Raw genomic sequence first — 20,328 nt, forward strand, 5'->3', positions numbered from 1 at the left:
CTGGGGCGTGCTCACTGCTGTTCCATGGTCTGGGATCACACCGTTCCTTTTTTCTCTGGGTGTTGGGTGCAGGCACAGGTCTGGCCACCTTCTGTCTTACCTGATGGCTACACGCCTCAGGTCCCCAGCCAGCCGCTTGTCCCCCATCCTAGCATGGCTCCTGGAGGGGACTTCCATAGTGACCGCTGTGCAGGGGGCTGACCACCCCATCCCTGCCTGCCTCTAGTGCCCTATGGGCTGTCCCTGCGCCTCGCCCGCCTTTGCACCGAGAACCTGCTGAAGCCTGACACTCGAGAATGTGACCAGCTGCGCCAGGAGGTGGAGGAGAATGTAAGGGCCAAAGAAGCCGTTCTCCAGGCAGCTGGCATCTCTGGGCACGGGTGTGATACCGGCGGGTGGGAAAGCAATGGGAAAGCAGCTGCGGAACCTGGGTTTTCCGGGTAGGAAAGAGGCGCATCCTTGGACATGTGCCTGGCATGGAGTCGTCCTGGGACCTGTTCCCTGTGATGTTTCCTGAAGGGGACGAGGCCATGGGCATGCCCCCAGCCAACCCTGAGGGGTCCTCTGGGCCTGGATGGCTCTGGGTAGAGGCTCACCCAGGGCCCCTGTTTTATGGCCCTCCCTTGCCTGGCAGCTGAACGAGGTATACAGACAGATCACAGGCGCACACAAGCTCCAGCAGACTAAGTTCCGGTAGGTCCTGGGTGCCCGGGATTGGGTGGGGGAGCTGCTCCAGGGGACCATCTGGCTCATGGGCCCCTCTTTGTGCGCCCACAGGCAGCAGCCCAATGCCGGGAAAAAGTGAGTTGAAGACACACAGGTTGGACAGCCCCAGCCTCAGCCACCTGCCCCATCTGCCCCCTGCTCCACCACCTCCTGCCCCATCTCCAAACCATGGGAAGGGAGGGCCACATGTGTCTATTATGGGTATAGGACCTTCATTCAAGAAACAGTAATGTGAAGCCCTCACTATGAGCCAGCCCCTGTACAAACAGGAAGACCACAGGGACCCAAACAGACCACCCAAGATCAGGGTGACCCTGTGCCTGGCTCCATCCCTCCTCCAGGGTCCAGCAGGTCACACACCGCTTTCAGTTCCTACCCTGAGTCCTGGCCCGTCAGGGGGAGAGTGAGTGGGGCCTCCGTGCACAGAGGACAGAACCATGCCATAACGAGTACAGCTCTCACTGAGCTCGCCACTGTCAGTGGGAGCCATGGAGAACGGCATCTAGAGGGCTGACGATAGGCCAGGCCTTGTTCTCAGGGCTTCATGTGCGTGGCTGTCTTATCACCCCTCTCATCAGCCCGGTGAGGGAGGTACCATGGCTATTCCCATTTTATAAATGAGGAAGCCAAGGCTCAGAGAGGTGAAGTTCAAGGTTACCTGACTAAGATATAGGGCCAGGATTTGAACCCAGACCATCTGGTTCAGCACCCACACCCTTAGTCTTTGCTGTCTTACATCTACTCCTTGCATCCCCAGCCCTTCTCGGTAAGGTGGGTGAAGGTAGCCCCATTTCACAGATGAGGACACTGAGGCTCAGGGGGGTGCAGGGGTTTGCCTGAGGCCACAGGGTAAGGTGGTAGGACCAGCATGGGCCTCCATGACTGCCTGGTTCTGAAGACCATGCACTTTTTACTGCCCTGCATCTTGTCCCTTGATGGGGAGAGGACAGGCAGGAGGTGGGCAGGGACAAGTGCCAGCCTCCTAGCCAGCCTAACACCTCCTCACCTGCCGTGCCCCCCACCCCCACCCCAGGCAGGACCACACCATCGTGGACACGGTGCTGATGGCACCACGCTCGGCCAAGCAGCCCTTGCTGAAGCTGACAGAGAAGCACGTGGCACAGGGGACCTTCCATGAGCTCAAGGTGGCCCCCGGCTACTATACCCTCATTTCGGACCAAGGTAGGTGGGCAGGCTCCCCGCGTGGCACCCCAGTGTGGCCAATGCCCCACGTCTGACCGCCTCCCAATACCCACCCAGACGCCCGGGGCATGGTGGAGTTCCAGGAGGGCGTGGAGCTGGTGGACGTGCGGGTGCCCCTCTTTATCCGGCCTGAGGATGACGATGAGAAGCAGCTGCTGGTAGAGGCCATCGATGTGCCCATGGGCACTGCCACCCTTGGCCGCCGCCTGGTAAACATCACCATCATTAAGGAGCAAGGTCAGTCAGGGTGGCGGAGCAGGGGGCACAAAAGGGGCTCTGGGGCCCCTCGTTCCTCCCGGGATCCAAGAGGAAGTGGGGCCTGACTGTGTGGCCTAGGCAGGTCACTTAACCTCTCTGAGCCTTGGTTTCTCCATCTGTAAAATGCGTATCAGGCTCTTGTGAGGCGTATGTGGCTGTACAGCTCTGCACACTGCCTGGTGCCAAGGACTCCATGTGGCAGCTTCTGTTATAATCACAGGGTGCCAGGTCCTTCTGGAGCCAACCCACATCCTTCCCTGAGCTCACCCTCATGGCCATGGAACTGAGGGGATTGAACGGCCCTCCCTAGGGTGCCAGGACAATCAGAGCAGGAAGGAACTGGGGGTTCATTTTGCCTGAACCTATCTAGAGGGTGGGCAAGGCGTTGCACCATGGACACCCCAGCTGCCCTCCCTACCTGCTCCTGGGACTCAGGGCCCCCTCTCGGGTTGTACCCCTGACTAGCCTCCTTTCTCTGCCCTGACACTATTCCAGGCCCCTCAACTTTTTCTGGAAGAATTTTTCCATCCCTTTCGTCTGCCCTGCCCAGGGAGTGGTGGGGTGGGGGTGACAAGCCAACTCCTGCGTCTGGGCTGGACTGGGCCGGAGGGAGGGTGGGAGTTGAGCAGGGACGGAGGCTAGGACCCCGCTGACCGTTGCCCGGGCCCCCTGCAGCCAGCGGGATAGTGTCCTTTGAGCAGTCCGAATACTTGGTCAGTGGTGAGGAGCAAGTAGCCCGCATTCCCGTCGTCCGACGCATCCTGGACAGCGGCAAGTCCCAGGTCTCCTACCGTACGCAAGACAACACCGCAAAGGGCAGCCGGGTAAGGCTCCAGCATAGGGCTGGAGGCACATCCCAGGGGCCCCGTGGGAGCAGGACATGGCTGCTGCCTGAGTCCTGGATGCTGGTGGCGGCCCTGGCTGGCCTCCCAAGGACATGTCCACCTGTGCCTCCCTCCCTTTGGCAGGGGTGTCTTGCTCACCAAAAGTGCCAGTGACACCCTGGGTACCCCATTGCTGCCAGGGACTGAGGCCAGAGACATGTCCAGACCACTCATGTCCCCCTTCCAACAAACCCTTCATAGAGACTTGTACTCTCCCATCTGCCCCAGTCTGGGGGCTTTGGGCTTCTTGAGGTGGGATCGCAGCCCCCATGTGCCCAGGGAGATGCCCCAACAGCTGTCACTGTTTGCCTGGCAGGCCCTCCCGGGCCCAGGCTCAAAGTCAGCCTTTCAGGGCAGAGGGTGATGTCTGCCTGGGCCGGTGTTCCCTTTATCACTGGCCCTGTCTCAGGGAGCAGCCAAATCCAAGTGGTGGACGTGCTTTGTTCAGCTTACAAGTTTGTTTGCCTGTTTTTCTGAATTTATTACCAACATTTAAAGACTAAAACTATTCATATAAAAAATTCACTCGAAAAGTTATAAAGTCTAGTCTCACCGAGCCCACAGGCCCCTTCAGCAAACACAGAAGAAAGCATGGGCCCAGCAATTGGCCATACCTGAGTCTTCTTTATACTGGTATGAACAGTTCTCGTTACTGCTCCAATACTCCCAATAAAAATTCCAAAGAATTTTATGTCCAGAAATTTCACTGAATGGGCCCTGTTATACGAGAGAGTCTGGCTATCCTATTATGCTTTTATAAAGATGCTTTGGTGGTATTTAACAGTTTAAAAAATATTTTTATTATTTCCCAACTTTTTATTTTGAGAAACTTCAAACCTACTAAAAAATGGAGAAACTAATCAAATTAGCACCCATTTACCCTTTACGTAGCTTCACCGATTGTTAATATTTGACTTTTCTCTATGTATGGATGTAGGTACACATGCATGATCTAGATACAGATATATCTGTAGATCTATAGCTCTAAATCTATGGCTGTAGAGAGAAAGGGAGAGGGTTTTATTTAGTTCTGTTTGCTGAACTATTCAGAGTTGTAGACTCCTGTACACCCTAAACACTTCAACAGGCAGCTGCTAACAAGGTCAGGCTACAAAACTACAACGTAATCACCAAAGTGAACCTTCACATTGTACTAGTACCTAATAATTAGTCCATATTCAGATCTCCCCATGCCCACATGTCCCGATATGTCCTTGATAGCTTTTTTACCCCCAATCCAGGAGCCAAAGATCAGGCGTTGCGTTTTGCTGTCATGTCTTTAGTCTCCTTTCATCTAGAAAAATTCCTTGGCTTTGTCTTTTATGACTTTGACATTTTTGAAGCGCCCCCCGCCCCCCGCCCCACCCCCATGGCTGTTTTTCTCACACTTGTTGTCTCACTTTCTGGGTTTTGTAGCATTTGAATTTGCGCGGTGTTAACTGCAGGCCTAACTAGCTGTGCCCGGAATTGAAATGTTAGTTTGGAGCGCCACCTAGTGGCTATGTGTGAGAGAAGGATTTCCTACACACACCCCCACGTTTCAGTTGATCCACTGCACACAGGTACACACAGACACTCTCATCCCGGGACACTCAGGAAAGCTCTGGGGCATTGAAAGTAGAAAGCTGGAGCTGATGGAAGTGCCTCACCCAGGAGGCAGGACCTGGACCTGGCTGGATCCTAGACTTCAGAGCCATAGGGTGGGGGACAGACAGCTCCTCCGGCTCCCAGAGGGGCCTGCAAATCCCAGCTCCCCCAGAATGAGAACCTGCCTGTGTGAGACTCTCCAGATCTGCCGTGCACCCATCTCTCTCTGAGCCTTGGTTCAAATCCCGGCTCCACCACAACTACCTGTGTGAACTTGGGCAAGTTTCTTCACCTCTGTGTGCCTCAGTTCCTCCTCTATAAAATGGGGCCAGTAATAGCTCTGCCTCACGTTGCTGGGAGGATTACATTTGTAAAGTGACACACAGGAGGTGCTGTATAAACTTGAACCATTTTGTGTCCACATGGGCCAGTCTGTGTGTGATGGGCTCTGCAGGGTCCCTGAGGTTGGGTGGAGCGTGTGGCCGTGACTCATTTCCCAGGCCTGGTCTGACCCCTGCCCACTCCCAGGACTACATCCCTGCGGAGGGCGAGCTGCTGTTCCAGCCTGGGGAGACCTGGAAGGAGCTACAGGTGAAGCTCCTCGAGCTGCAGGAGATGGACTCTCTCCTGCGAGGCCGCCAGACCCGCCGCTTCCACATCCAACTCAGCAACCCCAAGTTCGGGGCGCGCCTGGGCCAGCCCCACTCGGCCACTGTCATCATCGGGGACCGAGGTGGGCAGAGCGTGGAGTCAGTTTAAGCAGGTGGGGAGGGAGGGCTGGGGCCTTCTCAAAGAAGGCTGCCAGTCTCAGCAAGTAAAAATACAGAACGCTCAGTTCAATTTTAATTTCAGATAAACAACAAACACATTTGCACGATAAGTCTGTCCCGTGCAATATTTGGGATATACTTATCCTTTACAACGTATTTGTTGTTTATTTGAAATTCCAGTTTAACTAGGTGTCCTACATTTTATCTGACACCCGTACTTTCAACCAGAGAGGCTGGGGTCATACTGTGGCCACGCTGAGGGTGCCGTGAATCCCACCATTAGGCCTTCGCCCTTTGACTTCAGCCTCAGTTTCAACTAAAATGCAGGTGTTTCCGGAAGGGGTGAAACAGTTAGTTCTTATGGGTCCTTAGTCCCCAGTGTGGCGGTGTCTGTGAGCCCACCCCCAGAGGAGACTTGCAGGGGAAATGGGAGAGGAGAGAGGAAGCTGGGGGGTGGAGCAAATGTCCTCATGTGGAACATGCCAAGACAGAAAGGGGGCAGACCACCTCCTCATTCCTCCAGAGACCCTCCTGGGCCCTCTACCAAGCTTGGCAGGATGGAGCACCAGTGGAGGCCACCAGCTCCGAGGTGTCTGTTGAGTGCTGAGGAAGGATGGAGTCTTGCGTGTTTAACTCGGTCTCTGGCACCCCCTGGTGGTCAGGATGGGTTCCTGCCCCCCTCAAAAGAGGGGTTCTCTGAGCTGGCTGTCCTACCCTGACTTGACCCACTACAGATGAGTTGGACAAGAACTTCACAGGCCAAACCCTGTCACCAATCCCACACGCTCACGGTGACCTGAGTGCCCCACAGAACCCCAATGCCAAGGCTGCAGGCTCCCGGAAGATCCAATTCAACTGGCTGCCCCCTCCTGGCAAACCGACAGGGTACAGGGTAAGGTCGGGGGTGATAAAGGCACTGGATGGTGAGGCCTGGCACCCACTGGGAAGGTGGCCTTTCGAGGCCAGAGGGCCCTGAGGGAGAGCAGGCATACTTGGCCCCAGTGGGCTGAGCAGGAGTGGACAGGGGAACCCCCATCTGTCCTGGGGGAATTTTCAGAGGGGAGTTTTCAAACGTTTGCCCTCCTTCCTGGAATGTGACCCCTCCCTCCACCCAGGAAACTCCCCTGTGCCCCTCACTGTGCCCCACCCCTGCTGTGTGAACCTGGCTGGTCACTCAACCCTTCGCAGCCTCCATGTCTCATCTGTGCAAAGGGGACAATAAGGACAGGAGGTCAGTGGAGGGACAAACAGCTCTGGTGTTTGCCCACTCCCTGCTGACCAGTCCCTCCCCTGGGAGCAGGTAAAGTACTGGATCCAGGGTGACTCTGAGTCCGAAGCCCACCTGCTTGACAGCAAGGTACCCTCGGTGGAGCTCACCAACCTGTACCCATATTGCGACTATGAGATGAAGGTGTGCGCCTACGGGGCACAGGGCGAGGGCCCCTACAGCTCCCTGGTGACCTGCCGCACCCACCAGGAAGGTGAGGCCTCCCACGACCACCCATCTGTCTCCCAGCTACCCTGATGCCAGTGTGCCTAGCCCTGCCCCCTACCTCCCAGAACTCTGCCCTCTCTCTGCCACTGACAGCTCTCTTCCTGCACCCCCACCCCAGTACCCAGTGAGCCGGGGCGTCTGGCTTTCAACGTTGTCTCCTCCACCGTGACCCAGGTGAGCTGGGCTGAGCCAGCGGAGACCAATGGCGAGATCACAGCCTATGAGGTCTGCTACGGCCTGGTCAATGAGGACAACCGTAAGAACCTGCATCCCTCCCTCTGCCCCCGGGACAGCGGCCTGGAAGGGGAGGGAGGCCACATTGTCCTGGTCAGGGGATGAGCCCCACACGTCTGGTTGCCTGAGGCATCGTTAGGCTCGTGGGCCGGTTAGGGCCAGGTTGCGTTCCAAGGCCGGGCTTCCAGGGCCCGTGCTGCTGGAAGGCCTGAGGTTATGCATGTGCATTGGGGTCACATATGCAATGGGGCACCTTCCCATACAGGTAACCAGAGTGGCTCATTGTTACACTGTTCTCTTAGAGCCAGAGTAGAGTTGCCAATTTAACCAAAGCAGAGGACACTCTGAATTTCAGATAAACACTTTTTTTTAGTACATTTCATGCCATGTTTTCTCCGGCAGCCTTAGACCAGAGCACCTGGCAGAATTGTTATTTCTCCCCAGTCCTGGAAGGGAGGGCAGGGTAGGTGGCCCCTGCCAATTGTCAAGATGAGAAAGTATTGGGAGGAAGTTGGTCCCTTCTTACCTGGTGCAGGAACCTCCTCCTCGCACCCTCACCTCTGCTTGCTTAGTCCCAGGATGGAGAGCTCACCACCCTCATACAACCTATGGCCCCTAAGCGGGTCAGGCTCAGCACCCCCAGGTGGTCCAGCAGGGCAGAGGGCTTTTTACTAGCCAGGCAAAGCAAGCACAACATTCTCAGCGGCTACATCACGTCCTTGGCTCATTCCGACTTTACATCATCTGGTCTATGCATGGGCCACTATTGGGACATCTGTGACCCTACCTTTAATCCCAGGAGTGACACATATCCCGATGAAAGTTTATCCCTGATGGTTTGAACCGTGACTTCAGCTTTCCTGGCCCGAGGGCAGCAACACTGTGGTGTCCTCTTCCCTTCTCCCACTAGATCACAGAGATGGTAGGGGGCAGGCTAAAGGCAGCCCCCATCTCGCAGTAAGAGACCACCCCCCCCAGGCTGACAGACCTCCATCACCAATTCTTTTGAGCACAGTCGTTTTTGGGGGGTGGACATCAAGCTTATCAGGTGTCATTTTCCAGAACCCTCCTTTGGATCTCTTTGGAAACTGGGACATTTCCTGGTCTCCTAGGAGTCTTTCAATATGGCAAAGCCCATCTCATCATATCTGGGCCTAGGGACTGTAAACCGCTCAGAGCAGCTGGGGGTATCTTCCTCCTTCCTCCCAGGGCTGTGTGTCCACCCTCCTAGGTGTGAGTGGAAAAGAGCTGCTTGGCCTTCACTCTTTGCTAATGTGACCCAGTGGCCCTCCTGCATCACCTCCACTCTGCCCTGACACCCTTAGCGCTCACAAGCCTCGGCCTTTCCTGAAATACAGCTCCCCTGTGCTTTGCCATGTGACCACAGGACAGCTAGATGGGTGTTCTCATGTCTCCACCTTCACTTTCTCAACAGAACATCTGAGTTTGGTTGTGGACAGTGAAGCATAGGCCACGAGAGTGCCCTCGCCACTGGAGCAAGCCTCTCCCAGAGGATCTTAGACACAGGACCATTTACCAATCAGTAGAGGTGACACTGAGTCTAGTCCTGGCTCTGCCACTTAACTTAGCAATGAGCCCTTTGGAGAGTTGGTGACACTTCTCTTCACCAGTCACGCCCAGGTTCTCAGGGCTTGGCAGGCCGCAGGATTTCAATAGCTGCTCACTCCCTGCCTTGCTCCCCCGACCCCCCTAGGTGCCATTCAGGGGCTGAGCGGCAGTCCTAAGTTGGAGGCAGGGCTGGGACCAGGCCAGAACCTGGATCACTGCTCTGAAGCACTCTCTTTGCCCCAGGACCCATCGGGCACATGAAGAAGGTGCTGGTGGATGGCCCCAAGAGGCGAATGCTGCTCATTGAGAACCTGCGGGAGTCCCAGCCGTACCGCTACACAGTGAAGGCGCGCAACGGGGCAGGCTGGGGGCCCGAGAGGGAGGCCATCATCAACCTGGCCACCCAGCCCAAGCGGCCCATGTCCAGTGAGTGGTGGGCGGGGGAGGCTCGGGGCAGACAGGGAGGACAGGAGGATGAGGCTGGGGCCCTGGCTCACCCCCGCCCACCCCTGCAGTCCCCATCATCCCGGACATCCCCATTGTGGACGCCCAGAGTGGGGGAGACTACGAAAGCTTCCTCATGTACAGTGATGACGTTCTGCGCTCCCCAGCTGGCAGCCAGAGGCCTAGCGTCTCTGACGACACAGGTGAGTGGGTTTGGATCCCCAAGAGGCAGGTGTGGGTCCTGGGTAGGGAGGGGGCTGTCACTGGTGTCCAGAGAGAACAAAGGGGCCAGTGACCACTGGGCATGAAGGTAAAGACTAAAAGTCCCCTCCCAGCCCCAGACACTGTGCTGGTTCTGGATACACAGGGAACAAAGCCTACAAGGCACACATGCAATCATGGGCATATCTGTGCATGAGGACAGGGAGACAGACATGTGCTGGGGGCATATGGCTCACAGGTTCGTGCACGCGTGCACAGGCTCATGTCCATGAGCCATGTGGAGACAGCCTTTGACCGGATGGCTCAGCAGCTGTGCCCTGGGGTCAGGATCCTCAGGCTGCCTCCCAGGGGCAGGGCTACGAGGGAGGAGGCAGGCATGGCCCAGGAGCCCCCGAGCAGCCACTGGCCGTTCCTCCTGCCTCCGAGACTCCGGGCATGAGGCGACTCTGCCGCTCCAGGCCCCCTCCCTGCAAAGAGTGCTTGCATGGGACTCCCAGCTACTCAGTGTTAGCTCCACTGTGGGAATTCAGAGGAATTGCTCACTGGCTCTGCCTGTTTTCTGATCTGTAAAATGGATGCCAGTCACACAATGCCACGAGTGAAAAATCTTCCGGGTTCTGTGTTTTTTTTTTTCCATCCTCGTCTATGCCTTAGGCCATGGTGAACACACACCTGCCCTCACAGGGCTGAGCTTGGGCTTAAGGAACCCAAGTCCAAGGGTCTTGAGGAGTTTGAGGGTCTGAGGTAAAGAGCGGCTGGTATGACTCAGGTGCCCCAGCTCAGCTGCTATGCACATCACCTGTGATGCACTCTGGCTTCTGGAACTGTCCCTGGGCGGCAGGCACGGGAGAGCTCACTTTCTCCATTACACAGACGGGAAACTGAGGCTCAGAGCAGGGAGCCCTCACAGCTGGTGATAGAGCCAGGGCTACACCTGGTCTCCTGGCTGCTCCAGGAGTCTTTCCTCACCAGCTGTCCTTCAGGCTGCACTGGCTCAACTGGGGGGCTCTTCTGCGCGCAGGCTGAGGGTCTCGCCTGTCGCCGGGTGCCCCGTCCCTGCAGTGCACCCCTTTCCGCCCCCCACACCTGGATCTCAGCCCAAGGACGGCTCACGTCGTGGTGCCGCCGGCCTCCGCCCCGCCGGGCCCCGCCCGCAGCCGCCCGCAGCCACCGGCGGTGCCAATGCGCCCTTCGTTGTTCCCAAGGCAGCGGCTGGAAGTTCGAGCCTCTTTTGGGGGAGGAGCTGGACCTACGGCGCATCACGTGGCGGCTGCCCCCGGAGCTCATCCCGCGCCTGTCGGCCAGCAGCGGGCGCTCCTCCGATGCCACCGAGCCGACCCGCGGGCCCCCGGAGGACAGCGCTGACGGGGGCGCGGGGGTAGCAGTGGGGGAGGGAGGCGACCTGGCCCGCGGTGCTACGCCCGGGCCCCCCGGAGGTGACCGGCCCAGACCGGCGCGCCCTGACCCCGCACCCACCTAGGCTCACTCGTTTGCTGCCCCAGGGTCCCAGCCTGAGCTCACTGTGACCAGGCTGCTCATTAAGGCCCCCTGCCTGGCCAGAGGACGCACAGTGGTGCGGAGGCAGACCACCGGAGCCAAGGGACCTCTAGGGCAGGCGATTGATCTCTCCCCAAAGCAGGGCTGCCCCTGGGGGCAGTAACCTCCATTATGATGCCTGCCCGGCTGGGCACATACAACTTCGTGAGTCTGTTGTGTCTAGCTGGCAGGCCCTGCTACCCAAGGAGACCCCTCAAAGGCCTCAGGGGACCTGAGGGCAGGCAATTGGGCTCTCCCAAAGGCAGGACTGACTGCAAGAGCAGTGAGTCTCCAGCTGGGGTGAGAGGTATTTGAACTGTACATAGTGGCTGCCAGGCCAGAGGATGTGAGCTGCAGAGGCCTGTGTGGCCCCTTGGACTCCTCTAGGGGCGTTGGGCCTGTCTCTGGTGGGCTGAGGGAGGCTGGTTGCATTTATGCCACAGCCCCTAGAGGGTAGGAAATCCCAGAATTCCCAGGGCCACAGCTTGCCCGCCCCGAGGGGCTCCAGGTCTGGTACTGGCCTGTCCAGGTAACCCTGCTCTCCCCTACAGAGCACTTGGTAAACGGGCGGATGGACTTTGCTTTCCCGGGCAGCGCCAACTCCCTACACAGGATGACCACAGCCAACGCAGCCTATGGCACCCACCTGAGCCCGCACCTGGCCCACCGAGTGCTGAGCACGTCCTCCACCCTCACACGGGACTACCACTCGCTGACCCGCACAGAACACTCGGGCACGCTGCCCAGGGACTACTCCACTCTCACCTCCCTCTCCTCCCACAGTGAGTACCCACTGCCCACTCTGCCTCTCCCGCTGACCTTTCCTCTCTTCCAGCTCCTGGAGGCTCGGGCTGCTGGCCTGCCGTCCCCCCTGCCCAGCCTCCCAACACACACATTTCCTGCTCCCTCAATTCCTATTTTGTCCCACCCTAGGCCTCCCTCCCATCTGGGAAGACGGGAGGAGCAGGCTTCCGCTGTCCTGGGCCCTGGGGTCCTGGAGTCGGGCTCAGATGAAGGGGTTTCCCCCCTCCAGAGACTCACGAGACTCTATAATACTGGCTGGGCAGCCAGCAGCGCCCTCCTGGGGCCCAGGTAGTACAGGGTGGCCATCAAGTGTCTCCACAGCTGTCCTGCTCCATCTGTCATCTATCACCCATCGCAGCCACTGCCCACGACCACCGCCTTCCCTTCCATTCCATCCACATCAGCGCTGATGCCTAATGCAGCCTCTGCCTTTCCAGGGGTGTTGGGCTGGGGTTGGGGCAGGAGGGGCCAGGCCAGCTGAGAAGGGGTGGGGCACTGGCTGACTCATGGTGCTTGCCCTCTCTTGGCACAGGCAGGGCCCATACCTACTCTGAGGATGTGCGGGGGGTTCTGGGTGGCCTGGCCAGGGTGTTGCAGGTTGAGTGAGCTGCTCCACTGGTAGTCAGTGTAGATGTGACGTCTGAGGGAGGTCAGGCATAGAACTAGGACTCCTGCCCAGGGACCCCTGACTTGGGCTGACTGTGCCCCTCCTTTCTCCAGGCTCCCGCTTGGCTGCAGGTGTGCCCAACACACCCACCCGCCTGGTGTTCTCAGCCTTGGGGCCCACATCTCTGAAAGTGAGCTGGCAGGAGCCGCAGTGTGAGCAGGCGCTGCAAGGCTACAGCGTGGAGTACCAGCTGCTGAATGGCGGTGAGACACAGCTGCAGGCAGGCTGTAGGAATGCAACCCAGCAAGGCCTGGCCCCACTTGTGGCACGCAGGGGCACCCAGCTGTGTGAAGAATCCACCCAAGTCCCTTGAACACTAATGCCCCCCACCCGGCCTCTCTGGGAGGGTCTCACTTCCATGCCCCCCCTGCCCTGCATTGCCTTCTCTCTCCTGAGTCCTCATCCATCTCCTGGGCCTCTGTCCAGGTCATTCCCGCTGCTGGATTTTGCCTAACAAGGCCTCACTGGCCTAGGAACCCAGGGCCTCTGCTGTCCTAGGAGATGCCTTTGTGGGAATTGGCAAGTGGCACTTCTCTAGGTACACACACTCGCAGTGGCATGACCTGGGCCCATAAATGGCCAGAACATAGAACATAGGTGGGGTTTCAGGCTCCACTCATCCCTTGTGCAGTGTACAACCTAAACAACCAACTATATCATACTGGGCTGACCCTAAACCACAGCTAATCTTGGGTGGGTGATGACCAGGTCTTGGTGGCAGCCTGGGGAAAGAGCAGGGGCAGGCAGGGGCAGGAATGATGCTGTCCCTATCCCCACTCTAGGAGAGGTACATCGGTTCAACATCCCCAACCCCAGCCAGACTTCAATGGTGGTGGAAGACCTGCTACCCAACCATTCCTACGTGTTCCGTGTGCGGGCGCAGAGCCAGGAAGGCTGGGGTCCAGAGCGAGAGGGTGTCATCACCATTGAATCACAGGTGCACCCCCAGAGCCCACTCTGCCCCCTACCAGGTGAGTTGCCTCCCCCAGCCCCTATGGCTGTCCCCCAAACCCCCCCACTCCCCCACTGATACTCCTCTGTGCTGCCCGTAGGCTCCGCCTTCACTCTGAGCACACCCAGTGCCCCAGGCCCACTGGTGTTCACTGCCCTGAGCCCGGATTCGCTGCAGCTGAGTTGGGAGCGGCCACGCAGGCCTGATGGGGATATCCTGGGCTACCTGGTGACCTGTGAGATGGTCCACGGAGGAGGTGCCACCTGCCACAGGGTCAGGGGTGGCCAGGGGAGGGTCAGAGAGGGAGCCACAGCGGCTAAAGGCATCTTCTCTGCCCAGAGCCAGCCACCACGTTCCTGGTGGATGGTGATAGCCCTGAGAGCCGGCTGATGGTGCCAGGCCTCAGCGAGAACATTCCCTACAAGTTCAAGGTGCAGGCCAAGACCACCCAAGGCTTCGGGCCGGAGCGTGAGGGTATCATTACCATTGAGTCCCAGGATAGAGGTAAGGTGCCTGGCCCCTGCTTCACCCCCACCCCTTCTCTGGTCACACCTTCTCCTGGCACCATCCCCTGACTGGCTCCTCTGCCCACTCCAGGCCACTTCCCACAGGTGGGTAGCCACCTTGGGCTCTTACAGCACCCACTGTCAGGCGAGTATAGCAGCGTCACCACCACGCACACCACCGAGCCCTTCCTGATAGGTGAGTTGCTGGGCGGGGTCTCCTGGCTCTCCCAGGGGAGCAGAGCTAACAGGGGAAGTGGGGCCGGGTCCTTCAACACCTCTTCCTCTGTAGATGGACTCACCCTAGGATCCCAGCGTCTGGAAGCAGGTGGCTCCCTCACCCGGCACGTGACCCAGGAGTTTATGAGCCACACACTGACCACCAGTGGGACCCTCAACACCCAGGTGGACCAACAGTTCTTCCAGACCTGAGCCCCCATGCCTGCCGGGCTGTGTCCTGGAACCTGCATCCCCACCCCACCTCCCCTCCCTGGTGCTGCCTCAGCTACACCGTCCTTAGACCCTTGGTGGCCCCGCCCACCCACATACTGGTCACAAGGCCAGCGCCTCTGGCCACAAGGCAGGGAGTGAGTGTCCTCTGTGAGTCATGAAGTGGGCAGAGGTCCCAGAAGGCCCTTCTGGCTGTTCCCCCATCCCGCTGAAGCCTATCTGTAACCAAAGAGCTAGGACCAGCATAGCAAGGACCCAGCTTAGTTCTGCACTTAATAAACTATTTCGCTACCACTTGGCTCTGCCCTGTCCATTCCGGGGCCTGCTCAGAGCAGGGAAGTGGTTCTGACACCCCCACTAGGGGCAGGCAGTGATCAGTGACCCAAGGCACAAGTTTATTGAACACCCAGAGATGGAGGGCAGGCGCCCGAGGCGTGGAGCTTCCTGACTTGGTGCCTGGCAGCCCCTGTGCCTGCCATGTGCGTCCGAGGGAAGCACCTCACAAGTGTAGCACCTTGGCACCGTCAGCTGCCTGGGAGAGGTAGAAGGTGGCAGTACCACTGTACTGCACCTGGGGAGAGGCGGGTGGCATCTGAGCACTGCAGGGCCCTGGGAACGTTCCTCCCACTCCCCCAGGCTCTGGCAGTCGCCCACCTGTATGTGCTGCATGGCTTGAGAAGCAGTGGAGGCCTCCAGCAGGGTCACTGTGCAGCCACCAAAGCCGCCACCTGTCATGCGGCTGCCATAAACCCCGGGTGCAGATAGCGCAGCCTCCACCAGCTGGTCCAGCTCAGGGCAGCTCACCTCGTAGTCATCCCTGCAGAGGAGACAGGAATGGTGAGCGTGGAACCAGCCCCGCCTGGCCCTGGGGACAGCCTGTGCCTGAGGTGCCCTGGTCCAGGGGGCCTCACCTGAGCGAGTGGTGACTCTCCACCATGAGGCGGCCAAAGGCTCTGTAGTCTCCCCGGCTCAGGGCAGCCGCCGCCTGGGCCGTGCGCCGGATCTCTCCTACGACGTGCCGTGCCCGCCTGAACCCCTCCTTGCTCACTAGCTCTCTGCCAGCTGGAGAATAAAGGAGTCAGCAGACCTGCCATCACCCCGCCTCTGTGTCCCTGCAGGGATGGCGCACCATGGCTCCAAGGTGGTGGCCCTTGGGATGGGAGGCTGGGGGGGAGGGACATGGGGGAGCCTCCAGTCAGAGACCTGCCTCTGACAAAGCTGTAGGTAGAACCTTGGGCTGGTGACTAAACTTTCAGCACCTCCCCTCTTTGTCAAGTGGGACACCCACCTCATTCAAAGTGCCATAAGGACCAAGTGCGCTAACACCTGTAGAGCTCCTAGCAGGGCGCCTGGCATACAGGGGGGTGCTCAATAACCAGCAGTTGAAGCCCCAGACTCTTGATTTCCAAGGTGAGTGGGACACAATGCTGCCTTTAGGAGGCCACCACACAACAGGAGGGTGAAGAAATCGTTTATGCTGGAACCATGGAGCCTCCAAGGGCTGGGGCTCCAGAGTGGGGGAAGGAAAGAGCCCAGGCCAAGGTCAGGAGGCAGGGCTCAGGGCATTCCAAGAACCAGGCTGCCCCAGCAGCTAACGTTGAGGGGAATAGGCAAACTGCAGCCCTGAGCACCAGGGCACCTTGCTACTTGACTCCGTGTGTCACAGAGGTTTGGGAGGGACAGAGCTGAGCTCTGTCAGACAAGTGAGGGCCTTGGGCAGAGGGCCCAGGCTGGGAGAGGTGGGCGCGAGGAGCCCAGCCTTCAGCTGTTAAACAGAGACCAAAGAAAGGAAAGGAGGAGACAGAGGTCAGAGACAAGAGTGGGAGGGGGAACAGTGAAGACTCCGAGGTGATAAGGGTGAGGAAATAACAAACAAGGGAAAGCCAAGAGATGGGTTCTAGTGTGGGCCAGGAGAAGGCTCCTGGACCCCAGGTGGAAACGGGGGTGGGGGGAAGGGGCTGCAGCCTCAAATCTGAGTCCTTAGTGGAGCACTGGTGGCAGGTGCTGTGCACTGAGGACAAAACCTGGGGAAGACACAGGCAGAGAAACAGGAGGACCGTGAATGAGCAGATCTGGCCACTGACGAGGAGGGGATGCCATCCATAGAACCCCTGGGAGTTATGGCCCCCATAGGAGAGGGACAGGCAGATTCAAGGGACTAAGAAATGAGTGGAGATGAGAAGGTGAGAGCAATAAGATTAGTACTCTTCCAAGACTGGGAGGAGAATCTTCCAATTGCAATGGACAGGAGAATCCATTTAAGGAGGGAAGAACCATGTTTCAAAGTAGAAGGGGAAGAGCCAGGCAAAGGCCAGGAAGGAGGGAAGGTGTAAGTGTGTGGGGGCTGCTCGGAGAAGGCAGGTGGGAGCACCGCTCCTGAGGCAGAGGGAGCCCCACCCCCAGCAGTGCCATGGAAGGACTGAGGTAGAGAGGAGGGATGGCAAGTGTTCAAATGCTGAAACCTCGGCCAAGGTCACCTGCAGATTGCAGGCAGGGCTGGTCTGAATGTGACAGTTCACCAAGGAGGACAAGATGGTTCCCTGGGGCTGGCCAGTGTCCCTGAAATGGGCACACTCACACTGCCAGGGAGGGCACAACTCCCAACAGCAGCAGCATGGTCTGGGGGTCAAGATTGTGGGCTTCTGGGGCCTGGGTTCAAGTGTCAGCACCACCACTAGCTGCAGACTCCCCATAAAAAAAAAAATACTAGTATTCTGCTCTATAGAGCTGTTAGAGAATTACATTCATTAATATTTATATGACTTTCAAACTGCTAAACAGACTACCTTCCTGACCATGTGTAGCAGGAACCTTAAAAACACAAGTATCTTTTCACTCAAATCCTACTAAAAATCCCAAGAACAGAATAAGAGAAAGCAGACAAAGACTTATGTATAAAACGTTCATCAGTGTTAGGTGTGATTATCAGAAAGTAAATTACCACGCACCCATATGCTGAAATACTATGTAACTTTTAAAAGTTATGTTGATGGGTCTTTCATGGCATAGGAGAATGTTAAGTTAAAAAAAAAAAAGGCAGGTGACAATATTGTATATACTCAACGTTGAAAATACAGATGTAAGTAAACCCTGGGACTGTGCTAAAATGCTAACGGTAGCTATCTCTGGGTAGTGGCCTTGTAGTTTATTATTTTCTTCTTTGTACTTTTCTATATTTTCCAGAAGTACAGTGGAAATGTACTTCTTATTAGAACATGCAATATTAAGATTTCAAGCAGCCCTGCTGAGGTTGGAGCCGTAGGTTATAGTGTTTGGGCGAGTGGGCAGAGCTTGGCAGAGGTCTCTGGAGATGAGGCCCTGGCAGCCCCTGCAGGGTGCCCAACTACCTCCAAGAAAGGGCACACCCAGCCAGCTCTCACCCTCCAGCTCTTCCATCTGCACCTCCCGAAGGCTCTCCTTGCCCAGCGCCCGGGCCACTTCTTCGCACTGGCGTCGCCGTACGGGGTACTCGCTGGAGCCCAGTGAGTGGCGGACATTGGAGTTGGTGATAAGCACAGCCAGCTTGGGGTCCGACAGTGGCACCAAGCTTGTCTCTAGGGACCTGATATGGAGTTGGAATGGGTTGATGACAAGGCCAAGTGTCTGCTTGTCATGCCCGGCAGTGGGCATGCTCCCCAGAAGCTCCTGATTATCAGCAGGAGTGTACAAGGGGAGCCCCTAACCTGCAATCAATGAGTAGTGCACAGTCCTTCTGCGCCAGCAGTGCGATGAGCTGGTCCATGATGCCACAGGGCACCCCTGCAAAACTGTGTTCGGCCCGCTGACATACCTGGGCCCGGGCGGCTATTGCCCCCGAGTCTGTGGCACAGGGTGAGATGGGGAGGTTGGGGCCCAGGAGGGGGCACAAGGGCTGTGTGGGTGGGAGCAACAGTAGCTCCAACAACACTCCAGGGAGATTCCCCACCCCCTCCCGAAGCCACGACAGAGGAAGAAGCTCTGATCACAGGAGACCTCAGGGAAGGAGGGTTGGGTTGAGCGCTGGGATTTAGGAGGTACCTGGGCAGAGCTGCTGCAGGAAGGTGTACGTGGCCACTTCCAGGGCTGCCGAACTGGACAGCCCACCCCCCAAGGGCACAGAGCTGACCACAACTGCACTGAAGCCAGGGAGGGGGGCAGCTGCAGGGGAAACAATGGGTGATCGTAAGTTGGGCTGTATGGAAAGATGGGCACAGGAAGGGCACATATTTTGGTATGAAGGGAAGCAACTGTCTGGTGGCTGCCTCCAAGAATAGGTCTCAATTATCAAAGGCCACCAACCTGCTGGGCAAAGGGGCCCACCGCCCTCCATCCTTCTATCCTGAGGTTCCTGGGACATAGTCTTCCTAATTCTCCTCCTGGTTTAGGGCTCTGGAAGCCAACAGGTTAGGGTTTCAATTCTGGCTCCTCCAATCATGTAATGGGCAACCCAGGGCAAGTTCTAGAGCCTCTCAGGGCATCAGTTTCTTCATCTGTACGACGGAGATGCTCTACCCTACCCCACAGTGGATTAGATGAGCTAAGGGGCTTACTGGCTGACAGGTGGTGCTCCTGGCACCAGCAGGAACTTGACCCAGGCCAGGCCCCATACCTGGGTAGTGTTGAATCACACCCTTGACATAGTTGGCCCAGCGGGGGGTCCCAGGCTCCAGTGACCGCTGGGCTGTGGGCAATGGGAACTGCAGCCGCCGGGGCTCGTCAGCGTCCTCAGAGGTGGTGAGGAGGGAAACAAGGCCATCTGCCCGGGGGCTGCCCACTAGCACAGTCACCAGCTCCAGAGCCTGGCAGGAGACAAGGAGTATGCAAAGCTTCCACCAGCTAAGAGATGGAGGAGTCCCCTCCAATACTAAAGTTCTGAAGAATGTGGGGCCTGGGACAGACAGGAGGGTGACCTCCAGGTTCAACAGGAAAGGAATGAGAGTGTCTCAGGACAGAGCCTGAGTGCTGAGCTGGCCTTGGGGGCTAAGGCCCTGCCCCCTGGGTTTTCAGGGGCGGGACCAGTGCAGAGAGTGCAGACCTGGACTCTGCCCTGAGCATGGGCTCCCAGCTGTAGGACACGGGAGAGAGTGAGTCAAAAAGAAAACAGAATCAGAGAGGTTCCATCTAATGCCTTCCCAATGTGGGGCGAGCCGGATCCACTCACTTGCCAAGTTGCACGGTGGGATGGAAAGAACCCCAGGTTGAGAGCTGGGAGGCCTGACTCAAGTTGCAGCCCAACCAAGCACCAGCTGACAAGCTGTGTGACCTTGAGCAGATCACTTGCCCCCTCTGGGCCCCAGTTTCCCCCTCTGTAAATTCAATGGGCTGAGCGAGGAAACTTAGGGCTCATTCTCCTGGAGTCTGTGGGGCCTCACGGAGGTCTGGGCCCCAAGTGCCTCCTTCCGCATGCTGCACGCGGGCGGGAGAGGGAGAGGGGGAACATTTTGAGATGGTTTCCAGGTTGCTAGCCAGGATCAGCAATCCACCGAGGGCGAGGGCGGGCTTGAACCAAGAGGTGTAGGCACACCCCCTCCCAGCCCACTTCCTCGAGGATTCCTGCTTCCTCCCTTCCTATGTGGGTAATGCCCCGTCCCAGGGTCTCTCCCACGTGCTTGTCCCCCAAACTCCGCGGGAGTTGAAGTTCGGTGCGGCCTGCCCAAGAGTCCACGCGAAAACAAGGCACTTCCCCGCGCCCCTCAGGCCTGCCCTTCCGGCGGGGTGGCCGGGGCCCCAGGAGAGGCTTGGGGTCCCTCCCAGCGCCTCACCATGGGCAGCACCAGGCCCTGGTTGTAGTCCGTGTGCTCCCCGATGAGGTTGACGCGGCCCGGCGCTGACACCGCCAGCTCCGGCTCGGCCCCGAACTCCTCCCGGAAGGCCCTCCGGGCCTCGGCCAGCAGCTCCCCGACCTGGGGTTGTCTCGAAGCGGCCATGACTCTCGCCCTGCAGCTCCGCTGGCGCAGCCGGGTCGGCGCGGGATGCTCGGGGCGGGGCTGCGGCGGGTGGCGTGCATTCCTGCACTCGCCGCCCTGCCCGGGCCGTCCGTGCGCG

At 58.1% G+C, this 20,328-nt stretch overlaps 2 protein-coding genes across 7 annotated transcripts in view; one reads left to right on the forward strand and one right to left on the reverse strand.

Moving 5' to 3' along the window:
- Positions 1 to 14,598, forward strand: part of ITGB4 (integrin subunit beta 4) — a 28,568-nt gene extending 13,970 nt beyond the window's left edge. For 2 of the 5 annotated variants that reach the window (XM_019745594.2, XM_074319411.1), the window contains exons 21-41: positions 227 to 330; positions 635 to 693; positions 778 to 801; positions 1,760 to 1,908; positions 1,987 to 2,166; positions 2,863 to 3,011; positions 5,187 to 5,391; positions 6,163 to 6,320; positions 6,729 to 6,909; positions 7,042 to 7,179; positions 8,970 to 9,152; positions 9,242 to 9,373; positions 10,598 to 10,828; positions 11,480 to 11,710; positions 11,862 to 12,020; positions 12,453 to 12,602; positions 13,182 to 13,370; positions 13,452 to 13,607; positions 13,691 to 13,855; positions 13,949 to 14,053; positions 14,147 to 14,432. In XM_019745594.2, the coding sequence (XP_019601153.2) occupies positions 227 to 330; positions 635 to 693; positions 778 to 801; positions 1,760 to 1,908; positions 1,987 to 2,166; positions 2,863 to 3,011; positions 5,187 to 5,391; positions 6,163 to 6,320; positions 6,729 to 6,909; positions 7,042 to 7,179; positions 8,970 to 9,152; positions 9,242 to 9,373; positions 10,598 to 10,828; positions 11,480 to 11,710; positions 11,862 to 12,020; positions 12,453 to 12,602; positions 13,182 to 13,370; positions 13,452 to 13,607; positions 13,691 to 13,855; positions 13,949 to 14,053; positions 14,147 to 14,286 (3,188 nt within the window). In that variant the 3' untranslated portion in view covers positions 14,287 to 14,432. Of the gene's footprint in view, positions 1 to 226; positions 331 to 634; positions 694 to 777; positions 802 to 1,759; positions 1,909 to 1,986; positions 2,167 to 2,862; positions 3,012 to 5,186; positions 5,392 to 6,162; positions 6,321 to 6,728; positions 6,910 to 7,041; positions 7,180 to 8,969; positions 9,153 to 9,241; positions 9,374 to 10,597; positions 10,829 to 11,479; positions 11,711 to 11,861; positions 12,021 to 12,452; positions 12,603 to 13,181; positions 13,371 to 13,451; positions 13,608 to 13,690; positions 13,856 to 13,948; positions 14,054 to 14,146 lie in introns of all 5 variants that reach the window. The other 3 variants (XM_019745596.2, XM_019745595.2, XM_019745597.2) reach the window with 3 other exon arrangements.
- An 80-nt stretch (positions 14,599 to 14,678) lies between these two features.
- Positions 14,679 to 20,324, reverse strand: GALK1 (galactokinase 1). 2 transcript variants are annotated; one of them, XM_019745599.2, is made up of 8 exons: positions 20,046 to 20,324; positions 18,893 to 19,082; positions 18,322 to 18,441; positions 17,988 to 18,123; positions 17,685 to 17,866; positions 15,216 to 15,366; positions 14,959 to 15,121; positions 14,679 to 14,836 (listed from the first exon to the last, which is right to left on the reverse strand). In XM_019745599.2, the coding sequence occupies exons 1-8, from the start codon at positions 20,208 to 20,210 to the stop codon at positions 14,804 to 14,806; spliced, it is 1,140 nt and encodes a 379-aa protein (XP_019601158.1). In that variant the 5' UTR covers positions 20,211 to 20,324; the 3' UTR covers positions 14,679 to 14,803. The 2 variants fall into 2 exon arrangements, with proteins under 2 accessions (XP_019601158.1, XP_019601157.2); XM_019745598.2 differs by having other exon boundaries at positions 14,679 to 14,875; positions 20,046 to 20,323.
- Between the last annotated feature and the right edge of the window lie 4 nt (positions 20,325 to 20,328).

This window comes from Rhinolophus sinicus, linkage group LG15 (assembly GCF_036562045.2).
Source record: "Rhinolophus sinicus isolate RSC01 linkage group LG15, ASM3656204v1, whole genome shotgun sequence".
Classification (NCBI taxonomy): Eukaryota; Metazoa; Chordata; class Mammalia; order Chiroptera; family Rhinolophidae; genus Rhinolophus; species Rhinolophus sinicus.